At 44.2% G+C, this 20,964-nt stretch overlaps 1 protein-coding gene across 1 annotated transcript in view; it reads left to right on the top strand.

Annotated features, from left to right (window-relative positions):
* Positions 1-20,964, top strand: part of LOC147417506 (SH3 domain-containing protein 3-like) — a 121,504-nt gene that overhangs the window by 87,861 nt on the left and 12,679 nt on the right. The window contains exon 5 of the mRNA XM_086506622.1: positions 3,268-3,369. Within this exon, the coding sequence (XP_086362748.1) occupies positions 3,268-3,369 (102 nt within the window). The remainder of the gene's footprint in view (positions 1-3,267; positions 3,370-20,964) is intronic.

Below are 20,964 nucleotides of genomic sequence, written 5' to 3'. Positions count from 1 at the left end.
CCTTCCCTCCGAGCATTCCAGGAAAGATAAATCGTAACCTGTTTCCATGCAGAAAGCAAGGTGGAAGAAAGAGAGCATCCAGGAATACGAGCATCCATCTTACCAAATACTGCCTCCCACATGGATGATTGCCAGTGACCAAATGAAGATGTAACCACATGCTGAGTCTTCAAGTGTGCAAACATAAGAGTCCAAGGCTGAGATTGTTGCACAAGTGTAGGCAAAAGCATAGCCTTCCTGGCAAAGACATGCCTACGCAGGTCCAATATATTCAAACCACCAAAGCGCTTTGGTGTACATAGTTTCGCCATCGATATCAAGCGCAACCCTTTTTTGTGAGCACGCGTTCGCCACAAATGAGACAAAATGGCCGACATGAGAGTCAAGACAATGACGGGGCCAATGCAACAATGGCAAAAAGAACTGAACATATGCCACAAGGATACTCCGAACAATATGAAGGCGAACATGTAGCGGCCGGGTAGAAAGCTTCCAGTAATGCAGTTTAACATTCAGGCGATTCATAACCCAATCCACTTTCTGCGTGTGAGTAACATTCCATCCAATTGGATAACCCAAATGCCTAGTGATTACATTTGGAAGAACAATCTCTCCTGGCCACAACAGAGCATGCCAATCACAAGAACGAAGCGGCAGAAGCTTTGATTTACGGAAATTGACTTTTAGACTAGCCACAAGCGCAAACAATTCCAAAGCGTTCATAATCTCTTGAACATCATTTTGCTGATTGCGGGGCATAAATAGCGAGTCATCTGCATAAGCCTGCCCAATAAAAGTATGACCCGGAGGAAGCTGCAAACCATGAAGACAGTGCACAGAGGTCAAGTGATCAAGATACATCAACAAAGGATGAGAAGCAATTGCATACAGCAAAGCACTAATAGGGCAACCTTGCCTAACCGAACAACCAAGCGGCCACGATTCTGTCAATTCCCCGTCTAGGATGCTTGAAGAGGTACTACAATCATACAAAAAATAAACCACATTTGCCAACTTAGGACCAAATCCTAAACATCTCATTGTGGCAGCAATGAAGTCCCAATGCACAGTGTCAAAGGCCTTTTCAATATCAACTTGCATGACGAGCACATCTTGCTGCATATACTTAGCATATTCCATGCCAATCATAAGATTGGCCAAATTGTCCATGATTTGACGACGAGGAATGAAACCATACTGAGCCTGATGAAGCCCTGTAAACATATGGTCCTTGATGCGATGGACCAACATTTTAGCCAAAATCTTGTATATCACCGGCATCAAAGTTATGGGCCGCCAATGAGAGAACTGCTCGTAAAGCGCTTGCTTGGGTAACAACTTAAGTAAGCCCTCTTTCCATGAAATTGGCAGATCCTGTTTTTCCCATGCCACATTTATCATGAAGATCAGGGGTTGTTTAAGGTCATCCCAAAACGAGAGGAAAAATTCCACAGTAAGTTCGTCCCAACCAGGAGATCTCCACCGGCCCAATGCAAGCAAGGCACCATGCAATTTGGCGATAGAGAAAGGATCTTCAAGGCATTGTGCCTCCTGCGAAGACAGGATCGGACTAACATAAGAAAGCAACAATTCACGCGCTCTACAAGCTGCCGAAGAAGGCGGAGATGGGGTAGCAAACACCGTACGGTAATGCGAAACCATAACCTCAGCCAATTCTCGCTTCGAAGAAGTCCAGGCACCCGAGGGAAGCATAACACGTTTAATCGACTGCGAGACTCTCAAATAATGCAGCTGCTTAAAAAATTTCTTCGAAGCACAACCTTTATCCATAAAGGCTTGTTGTCAGGCACGCGTCTACCACTTAGCAAGCTTCCTCTTATCATTTTGCTGAATACACACTTGAGCTTCACATAACTCCGTCATCTCAAAGCCAGACAATGGGCGAAAATCGGCCAGTTGATGTAATCGTTGACTAACCTCTTTCGCATCACCGACAGTCTCCCGAATACGCTGCATATGCTGCCTACCATAGTCAGAAATCACAGTTTGTACTCTCATGACAAAATAATACCAAGCAGCATCCAAATCAATATGCATTTGAGCCAACAGCGGGGGAATAATATCGGCAACCATGTGACGAAAAGCTTCATGAGTAAGATAGGCATTATTAACATGCAACAAACGTTTCTTGTGAAGAGGCCGATCACAAAGAGACTGTCCAAAAGACAACGACAGCAAAAGAGGATAATGATCCGATAACTGTAGAGCATAATCTATCCTCATGTCACATACAAATTCTTCATATTGTTGCCCATTAAGCAAATACCAACGATCTAATCGTGCTCTGTAAGAGGAATGAGCAGCATGCTGAAAGGTAAAACCAGAGGCATCAGGATGCAAAGAACGCCATATATCAATCATTTGAGCAGAGGCAGCTAGAAGATCCCAGTTCTGCTTCTCCGTAAATAACATATGCGAATGTCCTGTGGTATTGTCAAGTAAATCAGGAGTATTATTGAAATCTCCACACAAAAATGCATTCGATGTCCATGGGTGAGACGAGATTTCTCGACACAAAGCAGCTCTTTGCCGAGAGACCGTATATGCATATGTACCTCCAAATTCATGAACTCGACCATTCAACAAACGCTGTACAACCATCCACCGACCAAGCGGATCGTTGTATAACATAACAGGCTGAAGCTCATGTCGAATCATCATCAATACACCAGAGAAATCTTGCAAGCCAGCATACGCAATCCAATATCCGGCAAAATAGGAACATTGACCGCAAACTCGTGCTGATTGTGCTCTTGCAATACAACTATGTCTGCCCTACATGTATGTACATAGTGCCAGGTCAGCCGCCACACACACACACACACACACACACACACACACACACACACACACACACACACACACACACACACACACACACACACACACACACACACACACACACACACACACACACACACACACACACACACGCGCGTACGTGCAGATGAGAAGCGAGGTTTTGTGATCATCATTTGAAGCAGTAGCCAAATTGAAGATCTGATCAAATTTGATTGTGTCAACGTTAGCTGGAAAGAGAGGTCTTAAGAATTTTGTAGGACTTGTTATTGACAGGGAGGATGTACTAAATTAATTAGCTATGGCTGGTCCATTGGTTGCTAGCCAAAAAGCCTTTGGACAATGTTGTTCCTTGTGCTATTTTTGTTCAGTGTAACTTTCTTGTTGCTTAGCATTACTTTACCCGTTTGATAGGTTTTTGGAATAATGCTTCTGCCTTCTTTTCAGGTTGTGGAACCATTAAAGGCGATGGTGAATGGATCTCCTCTCGAGGATGCCCGCCATCTGGCACAACGATATGAGCGTATGAGGCAAGATGCGGAAACACAGGTGATTCAAGTTTCTATGATCTTTATTTGGGGCAAGTATTTCTATGTGTGTTTGTATTGGAGCACACACTCTCAGACCTAACTGACTCAAACCAAAAAAAAAACGTTGATTTTCCTCTCTCTCTCTCTCTCTCTCTCTCTCTCCACACGCACACACACACACACTGGTTTTTTCCTCGACACTTTTCATTTTTTAGCCTTTGGCCTCCAGTCATTTTTGACTCGTATCCAGATTTACTACAGTTATCCCGTTTCCTGCTTTCCAGCCACGTCATGTCCTATGGTCAAGTTGTACTTTGGGGGACATGCTCACTTTAGAGCGTCTTCAGAGGTTTTTTTCATTCTAGCAGTCCAGCTTTGTTTTGCTTGCGTAGAAATAGAGATAGAAATAGAAACATTTTATCAACGTCTGCAAAAGGCCATGTTGGCCAATGAAAGAAAACAATGTACAGTGGTGTCCTTGTCTGTTTGTGCCATGAATGAAATAGCAAACAAATGTACACGGTGTTTACTGTATGCAATGGCTCTGTACCCTTTCCAAATCTCATGAACACTAACCCTAGCATGCTATAGATGTACATATGCTCACGATGAAGCGGTGCTGATGCGACAGTGATTTGGCAGCACCTGGCGGTTGTTGTGGTGGCTTAAACAAGGTCGCATGTCAGCCTGCTTACACGGCGACAAGTGCAGGCTGCAGCTGACATGCCTGGCAATGACATGGCAGCAGATCAGTTGGCAACAGCTCATGGGGCTAGTTGGATGAAAAGCAGCTCTAGCAGTTCATGGTGTGGGGAAAGGAGCTCTAGTGTCTTTTCCCCGTAATAACTGCTACCACATGGCGAACAGCGGAGGCCGGGAGCCATGGTGGAAGCAGTTATTATGGGGAAGAGGACACTATAGGTCCTTTCCTGGCCGTGGAGTCCAGGGGATGGGGGGCAAAGTTTTTATTCCTCATACTGACTTGTCGAGCGCATATTGACAGAGGGGATAGGAGGCAATCATTTTTTTCCGGCTGCTGACTTGTCAGCCCTGCACGGGCTACCATCGTTCGTTGCGGCTGCTGATGTGTCGCAAATTGAGGAGCTGTACATCTGCAGAGTTTCTGGCTGCTGACTTGGCAGTGATCCGAGCTACCACTGTGGAGATTACTGTCAGTAAAGTCTAGTAGATGTAGGGCTGAGATCTCATGCGCCTTGACCCTGGACCTTGACGATTCGGGAACGATTCTTTGTGCAGCCTGGAAAAGTCGGTGCGTGAGTCAGAAAACATAGAACAAAAGAGATTGCTGGTTTGAAAAGCCTGCCAGCATGGGAGTCACTCTCACAAATATATAAGTTGAGTCTAGCTTTTGGGAGAGATGAGCTTTTCATTTTGTGTTTTCGGGCTGTATAAAACATCCCCTAGGGAGTCTTTATTAATTTTGGAGCCTTGAGCTGGGAGAGGCCAAGTGTTTTGTACAATGGTCATTCAAGTTGAGTCTAGCTTTTGGGAAAGATGGGCTTTTCATTTTGTGTTTTCGGGCTGTATAAAACATCCCCAAGGGAGTCTTGATTAATTTTGGAGCCTTGAGCTGGGAGAGGCCAAGTGTTCTGTACAATGGTCATACAACTGGTGCTGATCTCTAGACTCCATGATCTGTCATAGAGTGGGCTAACCTGTAAAAAGAGCCTCTTATCTATCTTTGATCCTCTTATATGCTCTACATATGCAAACAAAGTGCTCCTCGTATCTCTACCCAGTGTGATGATACTCGGAGCTTACCAATTACCAATCGTGACATATGTGGCATGTATGTGTCCCTGCAACGCGGTCTCTGAATGAACCCCTCGTCTAGCATGGTCAAGAAGTGCTCTGTCACGTGCGCACTTCACTTGTGCCACGTGGACATGCTTCTGCCATGGTCTAGCATCAGTCAGCCTAGCTTAAGACTGAGCCTGGCACTTTGTGAGCCTCTAGCAGGACGTGCATGCCCAGGTCGGTCATAGTTGCATACCCTCTCTTGCACAGTACAATCATTTCAGATGAGCATTTTCCAGAGCATAGAATTCTTTTTGCCAAAGTACACATTTTTCACTTATCTATAAATAAGTGACTTTTGTTGGAAAAGTAGGTAGGGCAAATTGCTAAAGAATCTATAAAAGAAACCCATTGGGCACTCAGTAGAGGCAGAGGAGCAGTAATCCAACAGCAGAAGGAGCCTCTCAGCAGAAGTCCCAGCAACAGCTAGCATTTTGCAACTACTGCAGAGCCTAGCGTTTTTTGGCAGTTTTCAGCCATCGACGTTTTTGCCATAGTACCAGCCCTTAGCCTCGTCGGATATCAGATCCCCTTCCCGGCAGCAGATCCTCGCTGGAAAGCCATCCATCGTGCCAGTTTTCAGATTTCAGTCTTAGAGTTTTTCAGCCTCGCCGTCTCCGTCGTCGTCACGACACAGTTTCCAGTTTCCAGCCCTAACCATCAGCACCATAATCAGCCCTACAGATCAGCCAGCGTTTTCAGTTTTCAGCCTTGACGCTGTCGTCCTTGACATTGTCATCGTCATCGCAGATCTCAGACTTGACGACGACACCGTCGTCGTCGTCGTCACAGTCGCCATCATCATCGACATAGACTCCATCAGTACCTCGTCGTAGACATAGACTCCATCAGTACCTCGTCACGACATCATCGTTGTCAACATAGACCCCATCAGTACCACGTTGTCAACATCATCGTCGTCGACATAGACCCAGGAGTACTCGTTGTCAATGTCATCGTCGTCGACATAAACCCAACAGTACCTCAGTGCCAGTACCCAACATCAGTACCATCAGTACCTTCAGTACCCAGCATCAATAGCGTCATTACCCATTAGCATGAGCATCTCGGCATTTAGTCATTGTAGTAGCATTTGTGCAAGAATAAAGAAAGTACTTGCTCTGGCAACAGTGCTGCGAGCAAGGGGACCCTTGAGGGTTGTGACCCGACATCCCTGTGTCGTCTCTTTTCTCTCTCTTGTGTCTCTCTTTCTTTCAGTTTAGTTCAGTTCTTTCAAGTGAAGTAAAGTGTCCCTTTGTTTGTGTGCGGAGTACTAGATCCGAGCAAATCCTTATTCCCTTCTGCTGCACCTGACATGCTCACTATAATAATACATCTTTAGGGGAGGAAGGCTGTCTAGGGGTGATCCATGTCTCTCTGATGTAAAGCTGCCATAGATCCTGTCTGAGTACTGTGTTCCTCTCATTGTGTGAGAACTTGATGAAGGGTGAGTTAGGAAGGGTGGTAATCTATCCATGTCTAGTCCATGTGCTCCAAACCACTCTCTCACCTACGAGTACCAAGAGTCTTGCTCGCCTGACTTTGAAATCTGTTTGGAGGCCTCGAGAGTCGAAGGCTTTGTGTGTGAGTCTATCTGATGGCATCTCTTTCATCCTTTGAATGAGGAAAATCACTTGGAAAATAGCCTCGTCTAGCATGTGGGGTAGACTCCCATTGGAGTTTGTGGATCCTCGGTAGGCCCCTCTTTGGGCTCCCGTGTGTCTCTGTGAGTAGGAGAATGTCTCGACTGCTCATCACTTCCTCTAGTCGCTTTGGGTGTGTCCATAGATCACCATTTCAGCTCCAAACTGCAAGGTGGATCTCCTCATGCTATGTCCCATAGGCCGGGAGTCCCTATGCAATGACCTTGCCAGTATTCATCTGTGGAAGAGGGCTAGAAACATTCATAGGAAAGCTGATGCATCTCTAGGGTGAAATCACCAACCTCCCATGCAAAATGTGAAGACTGCCGAAGAGAAAGCTTAAAGAACTGAAAAGGATTTACATCGAATCGAGAAATATACAGCCGTTGCATTGACGCCACAGAGTTCAATAAGCCCAAAATCTGACCCACATAAAGAAGGCCGCAAATCGTTGTAAGGAAGGCGAGAGGATGCTCAACACCCAAAACCGTTTATGGAAGACCACCGAGGGCAAGCGGATTCGCATACAAGCTGCTATGTGGCGAAGAAAATCTCTAGTAAAGCTACAATCCCAAAGCAGGTGCACCACTGTCTCTTCTGTAGTAGAGCAGCGAACACACCGAGAAGAACAGATACAACGTGCACTGAGGAACGAGTCCATTGGGAGAACTCCAAGCAAACATCTGGAATCTTTCCTTCGAAGGCAAGTGGCTCTTCCAAAGAGCAGAGAGTGGCTTCTTCCAACAGGTATCTGACTTGTGCATTGACCATAAGGCATTACAATGATGTGCTATCCAAGGCTGTGGTAGAAGAAGAGCATACACCTTTCTTGCCGACATCGCCGCAAAGGGCATGTCCTGAAAAAACCAATTAGGCATGCAAGGACCATCAGCCAAGGGTGGAATGGGCAAAAAGTCAACCAGCATGCGGTGAAGCTCTCTCCACAGCTGACGGTAATGCATACCCAATCCAAAACGTCGAGCAACAAGGGGAAACTGGAAAGTATAACCCGCTTCATCAACCACACCTGCGACCACTTGAAGGCCACGACAAGAGAGAAAGTATGCCTGGCGAGGCGAACAGTCAATCAAAGTTAGAGGGAATGCCCGGCTCCAATGAAGACTCTCCAGATGAAGAAGTTCCCATCCCTCTGTTGTCTATCATTCCATGATAAATGGAGTGTGACCTCTTTCCAAGCAGAGATCAAACTAGAAGAAAGCGGGCATCTAGGAATGTATCCTTCCATCTTTCCAAACACGACATCCCAAAGAGAAGGTCACAAATGACCAAGGAAGAAGTAATAAGATGCCGACACAGAGAGGCAATCATAAGAGCTCAAGGCCGAGATTGTAGCACAAGAACATGCAACAACATGGCTTTCCTGGCAATAACATGCCGGCGCAAATCCAAAATATTAAGACCACCGAAGCGTTTGGGAGTGCAAAGTTTCTCCATCGACATCAAACGTAGTGCTTTTTTATAAGCATGAGCTCGCCACGAATGAGACAAAATCGATGACATAAGAGAAGTGAGACAATGTCGAGGCCAATGTAACAATCGCAAAAAGAACTGAACATAAGCCATTAAAATACTTTGCACAATCTGCAAATGAACATGTAAAGGTCATGTGGATAATCTCCAATAATGCAATTTAACGTTCAGGCGGTGCATGATCCATCTCACCTTTTGACTATGTAGGACATTTCATCCTATTGGGTACCCCACGTGCATGACAATTACATTCGGAGGAACAATCTCCCCTACCCATAATAAAGCATGCCAATCACTTGGATTTGCGAAAGTCAACTCTAAGACCAAACAACAAGCCCATACATCTCCAAAGCGTCCATTATCGCTCGAACATCAGCCTGGAAATTACGAGGCATAAACAAAGAGTCATCAGCATAGGCTTGCCCAACGAAACTATGGCCCGATGGTAATTGCAGACCGCCTGGCGATTGCATACAAGAGTGCACTAAGGGGGCAGCCTTGTCTAACGGAACAACCAAGAGGCCAAGATTCCGTCAGTTCCCCTTCAAGAATTCCGGAAGATGAACTGCAAGCATACAGGAAGTAAACCACATTGGCTAATTTATGGCCAAACCCAAGACACCTCATCGTAGCTGCAATGAAGTCCCACTGCACAGTGTCAAAAGCCTTCTCAATGTCAACTTGCATTACAAGTACATCTTGTTGCGTGTACTTTGCATACTCCATGCCAATCATAACGTTAGCCAAGTTGTCAGTGATTTGAGGACGAGGTATGAAACCATACTGAGCTTGATGAATGCAAGCAAGAAGGTGATCTTTAATCTGATTCACCAGTAACTTAGCCAATATTTTATAAACAACAGGCAACAGAGTAATAGGGCGGCAATGAGAGAAATGCTCGCATAGTGCTTGTTTAGGCAACAGTTTAAGCAAACCCTCTTTCCGTGAAATTGGCAATTCTTGTTTCTCCCAATCCGCATTCATCATGAAAAGCAAAGGCTCTTTAAGGATCTCCCAAAAGGAGAGAAAGAACTCCACCGTAAGCCTGTCCCAGTTAGGGGATCTCCATCGGCCCAGTGCAAGCAATGCACAATGTAATTCAGAATCCGTGAAAGGTTCCTCAAGGCACTGCGCATCCTGAGAAGATATAATTGGATATACATGAGAGAGCAACCTGTGTTGCGCTTCACAAACTACTGCAGATGGTCGAGGTGGAGCAGCAAACACCTGTCTATAACGCGAGACCAATAACATCCGCAAGCTCCTGTTTGGAGGATGTCCAAGCACCTAAAGGAAGCTTTACACACTTAATGTCGTGAGAAATCCTTGAGTGATGCAGGTGCTTGAAAAATTGTTTCGAAGCACAGCCTTTGTCCACAAAGGCCTGTTGACGAGCACGCGTTTGCCATTTATCAAGTTTCCGCTTGTCATTAAGTTGTATACATACCCGTGCTTCACACAATTCTGACAATTCAGAGTCGGATAATGAGCGCAAGTTAGCCAAATCCTGCAACCGTTGACTGACTTGCTTGGCATCATTAACGTTGCCACGAATCCGATGCATGTATTGTTTACCATAGTCCTGAATAGCACATTGCACTCTCATAACAAAACAAAACCAAGCAGCACCAATATCAAGATGCATGTGAGCAAGCAAAGGGGGAACAAGCCCAATGATCATTTCTCGAAAGGCCTCATGTGCAAGATAGGCATTGCTAGTATGCAGCAAATGCTTTCGCGAAAGAGTTCTGCATAGAGAGATTGCCCAAAGTACAGATCCAATAAAATAGGATGATGATCGGATAACTGCAAAGTGTAATCCATCCTCATATCACATACAAAATCATCATACTGCTGTGGGTTTAATACATACCATCTATCCAGCCTTGCGCGATAGGAGGAATGAACATGATGTTGAAAAGTATGTCCAAGATACATATAGCACCATAAATCTAGCATATACGTAGAAGCGATGAGCCTATCCCATGCTTGTCTCTCACAAGCAACATATGTGAGTTGTTTGTGGTACTATCACGCGTATCAGTAGTATTATTGAAATCACCACGAAGGAGTGCATTAGAGGTCCATGGATGAGAAGAGATGTCCCGTCATAACACGGCTCTCTGCGCAGAGGTCGTATACACATAGATGCCTCCAATTCCATAAATCTGACCATTTAACAGACATGGCACAATTATCCATCGACCATGTGGGTCATTACGCACAAGGACTGGCTGAAGCTCATGTCGAACCATCATCAAGACTCCGGAGTAACCATGCAAACCAGCATACGCAATCCAATAACCGGCAAAGTAGGAGTACTGATCTGTAACTCATGCTGATTGTGTTCTTGCAGAACAACTATATCTGCCCTACATGTATTTACATAGTGCCAGGTTAGCCGCCATTTATCATGGTTGCATAACCCACGCACATTGTACGAGATGCATAGGTGGCAAAAGAACATGCAGAATTAAGTAGGCATGCCCATGTGCACGTCCTCTTGCACCTGTTGGTTTAGTGCAGAAACGGTTTCCATAGAATATACATGCGAGTTAGAAACCTCACCAACAAGCACATCTTTATAAGAATGCATCGTTTTGTCCCACGCATCAATCAACGTGCGATTATCATTACATGGAAGTTGCTTGATCGTTGCATTCTTATTAGTATTGACATGTGGAACATAATTGCGAGAGGAGGGTGGAGTGCGAACCTTGACTGTCCTCTTAGGCACCTCCCAAGCACTAGAATCACTAGACCCCGCATTCTTACCCTTTACAACAATGCCACCACCAAGAACTACGGATTGAGGAATCTTGGTTTTCTCTTTTTCCACATTATGAGCTACATTAACCATCGAGCCACCATTCTGCTTAGTCTCAACGACAGGTTTACCCATAGGGGCGGGAGCAGATGACGGAACGGCTAGAGGGGGGGGGGGGGGGGGGGCTGTAGAAAAGGTTCAAGTCACTCTGATTGCATGTGCCCAAATTTACCCACAATGGAAACACGAATCGGCAAATTTGCCCCATTTGAGTTTGAAAGGGCGCTTGCCCACCCATGAGTCCCCCGAGTCAACCATGATACCTTCAGGTGTAGGTTTATCAGTATACCATAGAATGCAAAACCTATTGGTGTTCGCATCCAATTTTGGGGGACAGATTACCTTCCCTAGCTGCGCAACCGACAACGGCAGAAAATGCCTCCATGTACGAGGGAAGTCCACTATTTCCAGCCACATCGGGTATTTATGACGGATAAGACTTTGATAGTCCTTGGTGAGCACCCACGGTAGAACATGTGTCATCTGATTGCCAAAGAAAAGTGGAGACATCTCTAGCAACCTATTCCTAGCTTCATTATCTGCCAAAAGGACTCGATAGAATTCCCGAGCACCAAAATAAACACCTCGAACAACCTGTCGTTTAAGAAGAAAGTCAACCCATTGGCCGACATCCTGTGAAGTAGGCATCTTCCCTGGGAAAAACAAAATAAGTGCATTCATAGCGTACTGTGCAACCGGGTCCATAAGTTCCTGCATAGGAATATGTAACATTTAATGCACTAGTAACTTGTGTGTAGCGGAAAATGATAACATAGTGAGCATTTCATTAAGAACAAGTTCCTAATGAGCATAGAGAGAGTACTTAGTTGAAGAAAGCAACATAGAAATTACATCTAGCTAGTTTGGCATAGACAATACTTGAAAAGAGAGAGAAATAGAACAATTGAATAGTTGAGGACCGGATTTACATGGAACCGGTCCCCCCTCCAAAAAGGCTTTGTATTAAAGCTTCTCCCATCAAGGGAGACTTTTGTACAATACAATCTTTGTGTTTCTTGACAAAACTCGTTGGTGCAATGAAGATGGAAGCTTCATGCACCAAATTATGCTTGAAAAACACACCTAGTGGGCCTAGCCTCAGTCCCAAGACCTCACACACCTTCAAAGATGATGAGAGCTAGCAGGGAATAAGGAAAGATTGAGAGGAAGAAGCATAGTCACAGGGGATGCCCTTTTTCAACCTTCCCGTCCCTATTTACCGTCCCGCCCTCTTTTTTACACTCAAAATCCATTTGACCCCCGTCCCCTGCCCCCCGTTCCCCGTCCCGGAATGCGTCCCTTGTGACTATGGGAAGAAGACGTATCTTACGAGAAAGAAGTATTCTCCTTACATAATCACTCGTATAGCATATGTTAGCTTAGTAATTAGCATGGTAGAGGAGATGAGCATGCCATTGAAGTTTGGCTCTTGGTTGGATTTGCATTCCATAGCCAAGAGTTGTTGGTGTAGGCCTCTACTTCTCAATGCTTGGAGAAGGAGATGGAGTTCTTGCTCAACACATGAGTTGTGTGTGTGTGTAGCAAATTAGTTAGCCTAAAAATGCCAACTCTCTCTCTTCTTGGTCGACCCCTCTTCCCATTTGCTCTTGCTGGCTTCCCATTGGCTCCTGCAGAGCTTAGCCAATAGCAATTTAGAAGCACAGTTGATAGTCTTGTGACATGTGTTCCCCTTTCCCCTTTTGTGAGAGCTTTAGGTAATTCAAATAATTTATTTAAACTCTCATTGGACCTTTTAGTCTTCTGGCCAATAGAAATCAAGCAAGCCATTGGGCTAATGGATGCTCATTTGACCCCTTGGTAGACTGTCCAATAGTCTTCTAGGGAGCTTAATTTCTATTGGTTCTTTTATCAAGCATTTTTAAATTGACTAGATTAATTTTACTCTAGCCTAATTCTCATTGGTCCACCTCTATGGCCATCCAATAGGATCTGAGGGGAGATTGGGGGCATCTGGGCTAGGAGCCTGCCATGTGTCCATTATTCCCTTTGTGTAAAGGGAGAGCTTGGGAGTGTGTGTGTATTTCTCTCTCTTCCCCTACCTTTAGGGCTCGCCCCCTCCTTCCTAGGGATGTGGGAAGGCTTTTTAGTCTTCCCATAACCATCCAATTTTCCCACTTTTGGCCATTGGACTTTTTAATTAATTTTTGGAACCTTAGCCTATGGAAGTCTTAACGGAGTTGAACCTTAGGTCTTTTAAGCTCCATTAATGCACATTGCTCTTTTGCAGACTGTCCCCCTTTGGATCCCTATTTTCCCTCCTTTGGATCCCTGTTGAGACCGCTCGCAGCCTTACCAATATTCTAACTTTTACTCCCCTGGTACCTCCATATTAAATGATCAGTTTAACATGAGAAAATCATTTGGGAGAATTAGATATTAGTTTTTATGACATTACCTCTCTCTTGAAATCATAGTCGTCCTCGACTATGAGATAGAGAAGATAAAGCCTAGTCATTAGTCCGTTTGCTAGCGGGTAGAGGGTCCCTATTTTCCCCTACGACACCGTTCCAAAATGAATGACTAGTCCATTTGGTGCTTGAGAGCCTTAGCTGCCGCAAGCATGTCTGCACATTAGTCCGTATCAATCTTCCATAGTAGAGTGATAAGCTCTACTTGGTATTCGGGAGACGTCGTCTCCACAAACATGATCCTAAGTATGCATATTTATTAACATTTGTGCACAATAAAGAAAAAGAGTCTTATAAGACAAAACTTTGTTCATTTATACATATTTACATTTGCTTACTCTAGGGAATCATTGTAAGCATTAACAAGGTTTAGGTTGTCCTTTAATTGTATGTCTTGCATCCATCTAGCATCTTCAAAAGGATAATTTTTAAACTTGATAAGATATCGTCAGATAGTCTTACCGCCTCTCAATACCTTGTCTTCGTGTTGGAGAATGGACTCGGGCTGCAACACCTCTTCTTGGTCCTTGATCTTCGGTGGGTCTTCAATGGTTGCTTCTTGAGGTGGCTCTCCTTTGTAAGGCTTTAGTAGGCTCACGTGGAAAGCATTGTGTATGAGCCAATGGTTGGGCAACTTGAGTTGATAGGCCATCTCATTGATCGGCCTAAGAATTGAAAGGGACCATAGTACCTTTTTGCTAACTTAGCATAGTACTTTTGGTGCCCCGTAGGATTCTTGCCTGTCGTGTGCCTTAATCGAGCTTTGAGAAACTTAAGCAAGACCCAATCATTGTGTTTAAAGGCTAGGGCTCTTCTGTGCTTATCAGCAACAGCCTTTTGCCTTTGCTGAGAGATGGATATAGCATCCTTAATCTTTTGGAAAGATTCTTGCAAGTCTCGGCTTTATTCATCTCAATGAAGATCTTCCCATGTACCTTGAGTAGCAGGGGACTTTTTGATTTTCCCTGCATCACCTCAAAACGTGCTTTTTCCGTAGAAGTATGTACAATGTTATTGTAAGCATACTCCACTAAAGGTAAGTACTTCTCCCATTGGGACTTCTGATCTACTTCTGTAACATAAGATTTTAGTAGATCAAGGATTGTTAGGTTAGCTATTTCACTTTGGCCATCCGTTTGGGGGTGATAGGCCGAAGAGAAGTTTAGCCTTGTACCTAAATCCTCAAAGGGTCCCTTTCAAAAGTTACTGGTCATTCTACGATCTCTACCGACACTATGGACAGTGGCAAGCGGTGGTACTTGAAGATTTGTGATATAAAGAGGGTTGCCATTTGATGGGCCTTGATAGTCTTTTTGACGGGTATTAAATTTGCTTTTTGCTAAACCTGTCCACTATCGTTCTTATTCCTGTATTCCCATGGATAGACTTAGGCAATCCAAAGATAAAATCCATGGATATGCTCTCCCATGGTGAATTAGGGATTGGCAAAGGTTGAAGCAATCCAGGTTGCTTTCCTTTATCAAACTTCGTCTTTTGGCATACCACACATTTTGAAACATACTCTTGTATGTTTGTTTTCATGGCAGGCCAATAGAAGTATGTTTCTATCCCTTTTAGGGTAGACTAAATCCCTCTATGCCCTGCATAAGGAGGAGCATGAGATTCATACATTACTTGCTCACGTAGTGAGTTAGTAACACATAGCCTGTTGCCATAGAGAAGATAACCATCTTGTAAGGTAAATGGTTCTTCCTTCTTCCCTAGTGCAAGGGCTGAAATCACATCTTTAAAATCGACATCGATAGCGTACTCATCTATCATAGAAGACAGATCAATGTGAGTTGGCATGGACACCGCATTCACTCTCGGTCGCCTTGAGAGTACATCGGCTACTTGATTATGCTTGTCAGCAATGTTAGCAATATGAAAATGGAATTGGGAAAGGAAATTTGTCCACCTCATTTGTTTGTTGGAGAACTTGGTCTGCGTCATGAAGTACTTAAGGCTTTGGTGATCCGTTCGCAGAATGAAAGGAGTTCCCAATAAATAGTGCTTCCACGAGTCTAGAGCATGTAGGACTGCTAAGAGTTCCTTCTCATATATACTTGGAGCTTCCTCAACAGGGTCGAGCCTTCGACTTTCATAGGCTATGGCGTGCCCTTCTTGGAGCAAAACAGCTCCAAGGCAATCACCACAGGCGTCGCATTGGACCTCAAATGGCTTTGAGAGATCTGGCAGTGTAAGCACATGTTGAGAGATAAGCTTCTCTTTAAGCTTTTTGAAAGCATTGTTCTCCTTTGTGGACCATGTATACCTAACGTTTTCTTTGTTAGGTCATGTAATGGTCCCGCGAGTTGTGAGAATTTTTCTATGAAGCGTCTATAGTATGCACACATACCTATAAAGCTTCTTAGTTCATGTAAATTCCTTGGATTAGGCCATCCTTTTATTACCTCTAACTTTGATGGATCCATTTGGATGCCATCTTGAGAGATAATGTGACCTAAATACTGAATCTCTTGTAAGAAAAATTCACTTTTCTTTCGATTTATATAAAGTTTATTCTCTCATTAAACTTGAAATATTACCTGGAGGTGTTGCTTGTGTTTGTCTAATTAATTAGAGTAGATGATTATATCATCAAAGAACACTCCAATAAAGCTTCGGTGAGGCCTGAATAGCTTCTCCATCAGACGGTTGAATGTGGCTGGTGCATTGGTCAAGCCAAAAGGCATGACAATGTACTCGTAAAGACCAAACATAGTGCGTAATGCGGTCTTTACAATGTCTTGATCAACTATCCTTATTTGATGATAGCCACTTTTTAGGTCAATCCTACTGAAGTAGGCCGACCCCTGTAGCTTATCAAATAGGTTCGGACATAAAAGCACGCTACCCAAAGAGCAAACATTGAGAGGAAAGAACCTTGCTAGTAAACTTAGATTTCAAAGACCTGTAGATCGGAACAAAGAGCACGAAGTATGTACATGGAACCACTACTGGCATACATCAAACCACTGTCATACATCAAACTGCACTTTCCACTAGTCTGTACATAAACAATATGCTTCCAGCCAACAAACAGTCAACGTTAATCTTGCAGCGCGGGTGAAGAAAACACCAATACTATCTGCTCTGAAACTAATCGCAGCAACCAGAACTGAAGAAAACAAAAACCCCTACTAGCTGACGACGCAGGGCGACCTGCTACACTGTGAGTTGCAGAAGAAAGCTGAAACGCTTGCTGCAAAAGAAACCTGAGAGAACTGAAATGCAACAACTGTACAGAACCCTGCTAGTTGATTATGCAGAGATTCACAACTGCACCAGAAGCCAAACGGGCCACTGCTGATAGACTCTGGAGTCTATAGAGAGAACTTGGTGCACCGAGAGCTATTGCAGCTGAGGACGAGCAGCACTTGTTGGTGGGCACACATGGCTGAGGCAACAGAGATGGCTGAGGTGTGAAGGCACACAGAGAGAATGCGAACTACGGACACCGATTTTCACTCACACACTTTTTTGTAAACCGATTTGATTAAGCGAGGAAAACCCACCAAAAGGACCATCTACAAGGGAAAAACACATAATTATTCAGCTGTATAGTGTAGCTAGGAACATTCATAGGAAAGATGATGTATCTCTGCAGTGATATCACCAACTTCCAAAGCGAATGCCACGACCAGAGAAAAAATAATCCTCGCGAGGCGAGCGGTCGACCAAAGTAAGAGGAAATGCCTGCTCCAATGGAGACTCTCCAACGAATTGAATCACCTTCTTGCCGAGCATTCCATGAGAGATGAATTGTAACCTCTTTCCAGGCAGTTACCAAAGTGGAAGCAAGAGGACATAGAGGAATGTGCCCCCTCCCAGATAGATGATTGCCAATGGCCAAACGAGGAAGTAACAACATGCTGACCAAGGTATGCAAACATCGAGTCCAAGGCTGAATTTGTTGCGCAAGTGTAGGTAACAACATCGCTTTCCTAGCAAGAACATGCCTGCGCAAGTCCAAGATATTAAGACCACCAAGACGTTTAGGAGTGCAAAGCTTCTCCATCGACATCAAACGCAAGCCTTTTTTATGAGCATGGGCCCGTCACAAATGGGACATAATGTCTGACATAACAGAATCAAGACAACGACGAGGCCGGTGCATCAGTGGAAAAAAGAACTGAACATATGCCATCAGGATACTCTGAACAATTTGCAGACGAACATGTAATGGCCAAGTGGATAACTTCCAAAAATGCAATTTGACATTCAAACGTTGCATAACCCAATCGACTTTCTGAGAGTGAGAGACATTCCATCCAATTGAATAACCCAAATGCCTAGTAATCACTTTTTGGAGAAACAATCTCACCTGGCCACAATAAACTATGCCAATCACAAGAACGAAGAGGCAGAAGCTTTGATTTACAAAAGTTGACTCTTAAGTCCAGTCGCAATGCCAAACAATTCCAAGGCTTCCATAATCACTTCAACATAAGCCTATTGATTACGAGGCATAAACAACGAGTCATTGGCATAAGCCTGGCCTGAAGGTACGACCCGAAGGTAACCGCAAACCATGAAGACGCTCAACAGAGGTCAGATGATCAAGATAAATCAACAGGGGGTGAATGGCAATCCACATTCTAGAATCCCCGAAGTCGTACTACAAGCATACAAAAAATAAACCTCATTGGCCAATTTAGGACCGAACCCTATGCACCTCATCGTGGCAGTAATGAAGTCCCATTGTACAGTATCAAAGGCCTTTTCAATATCAACTTGCATAACCAGCACGTCTTGCTGAGTGTACTTAGCGTACTCCATGCCAGTCATAACATTAGCCAGATTGTTCATAATCTGGCGACGTGGAATGGAACCATACTGAGCATGATGGAGTCCTGCAAAAAGATGGTCCATAATGCGGTGCACCAGCATCATAGCCAATATCTTGTAAACCACCGGCATCAAAGTAATAGGGCGCCAGTGAGAGAATTGCTCGCAAAGTGCTTGCTTAGGCAATAATTTCGGTAAACCTTCTTTCCAAGAAAGAGGCAAATCCTATTTCTCCCATGCTGCATTTATCAGGAAAAGCAATGGTTGTTCAAGAGCCTCCCAAAAGGAGAGGAAAAATTCCACCGTAAGTCAATCCGAATCGGGAGACCGCCAACGGTCCAGTGCAAGCAACGGACAATGCAATTCTGAATTAGTGAACGGTTCCTCAAGGCAACACGCATCTTGCGGGGATATGATCGGATTGATGAACAAAAGAAAGCATCAATTGACGCGCATGGCAAGCAGTGGAACATGCCTGAGAAGGAGCAGCAAACACCTGTCAATAATGCAAAACCATGGCATCAGCAAGTTCTTGCTTTGAAGAAGTCCAAACACCTCAGGAAAGCATAACCCGCACTCTTGTATGATGCAAATGCTTAAAGAATTGCTTCGAAGCACAACCTTTATCCATGAAAGCCTGTTGATGGGTACGCGTCTGCCATTTAGCAAGTTTTCGCTTATCATTATGTTGAATACACACACAAGCTTGGCACAACTCCGACATCTCAAAGTTAGACAAAGGCAGCAAATCAGCCAATACTTGCAGCCGTTGACAAGCTTGCTTCACATCCTTGACATCCCTCCGAGTGCATTGCATGTAGTGCGTGCAATAGTCATAAAATAACACTTTGCACCCTCATAACAAAGCGATACCAGGCAACATCAAGATCAAGATGCATGTGAGCAAGCAGAGGGGGAATAATATCAGAAACCATGTCACGAAAAGCCTCATGAGTGAGATAAGCATTTTTAATATGCAACATACGTTTCCTAGGAAGAGGCCGATCACAAAGAGACTGCCCAAAACTCAAGTTCAACAAAATAGGGTAATGATCCGATAATGCAAGGTATAATCCATGCTCACGTCACATACAAAATCCTCATATTGTTGCAAATTAAGCAAATACCCTCGATCCAACCGCGCTCGATAAGAAGAGTGAGCAACATGGTGAAAAGTAAATCCAGAGACATTTGGATGGAAACACCGCCATAAATCATTCATCTGAGTAGAAGCAAAGAGATAATCCCATTCTTGCCTTTCCGCAAGCAACATATGTGAATTACCTGTGGTACTATCATCCATACCAAGGGTATTATTATAATCACCGCAAAGGAATGCATTTGAAGTCCATGAGCGAGAAGAGATGTCTCGCCATAAGGCAACCCTTTACCCAGATACTGTATGTGCATAAATGTCTCAAAATTCATATGCCTGACCATTCATGAACCACCATCCAACGGCCTGTGGATCATTATACAACAGAGCAGGCTGAAGCTCATGCCGAACCGACATCACTAAATCTGAATAATCTTGTATGTTGGTCATGAACCACCATCCAACGGCCCTATGGATCATTATACAACAGAACAGGCTGAAGCTCATGCCAAACCGACATCATTAAACTTGAATAATTTTGTAAACCAACATACGCAATCCAATAACCAGCAAAATAAGAACACTGACTAGCAAAGTCATGCTGGTTGTGTCCTTGCAGAACAACTATGTCTGCCCTACATGTATGTACATAGTGCCAGGTCAATCGACATTTATCAAGGTTACATAACCCACGCACATTGTATGAAATGCATTTAATGTGACTGTGCATTAGGAATCATATATACAGCGGCAAGAAACAGAGGGATCAAGTCGAGGTGCCCATATGGACATCTCCATCCACCACATCCATACGAGAACCCATCCGCTGAGTCAAAGCAGGAAACTTATCCACAGAATCTACATGAAAGGTGGAAGCCTCACCCCTCACCCAAAAGTACATCCTTATAAGAGTGCATCGCTTTTTCCCAAGCATCAATCAACATGCGATTGTCATTGCAGGAAAGTTTCTTGAACGATACATTCTTATTGGCGTTAACCAGAGGAACATAATTACGGGAGGAGGATGGAGTAGGAATTTTCACAGTCTTTTTAGGCACCACCCATGAGCTAACATCACTCGACCCAACATTTTTGCCTTTCATAGCATTTCCATTCCCGGCATCAGCAGACTGCGGATTCTTGTTTTAACTTTTTTCCTTTATCCACATTGGGAACCACCTTCATAATAGAGACTCCATTAAGTTTAGCTTCACCAACAGATTTTCCTGTAGGGGTAGGTGTAGACGAAGGAGCATCTGAAAGAGGGGGTGCAAAACTGGTTCTGGACATTCAGATTGCATGTGACCGAATTTACCACAACAGAAACAAGAGTTTGCAAATTTGCCCCATTTGAGTTTAAAAGGACGCTTGCCCACCCATGGGTCCTCCGAGTCCACCATAATTCCATTAGGGGTATGCTTGTCCGTATCCCAAAGAATGCAAAACTTGTTGGTGTTCGCGTCCAATTTCGGAGGGCAAATCACCTTAACCAAGCTGAACGGCCAACATCGGAAGGAAA

The sequence above is a fragment of the Adiantum capillus-veneris genome, chromosome 30, assembly GCF_014529385.1.
Source record: "Adiantum capillus-veneris isolate H3 chromosome 30, ASM1452938v2, whole genome shotgun sequence".
NCBI classification, from domain to species: Eukaryota; Viridiplantae; Streptophyta; class Polypodiopsida; order Polypodiales; family Pteridaceae; genus Adiantum; species Adiantum capillus-veneris.
The sequence above is the reverse complement of the archived record's forward strand: the minus strand, read 5'-3'. Positions and strand labels throughout refer to the sequence as shown.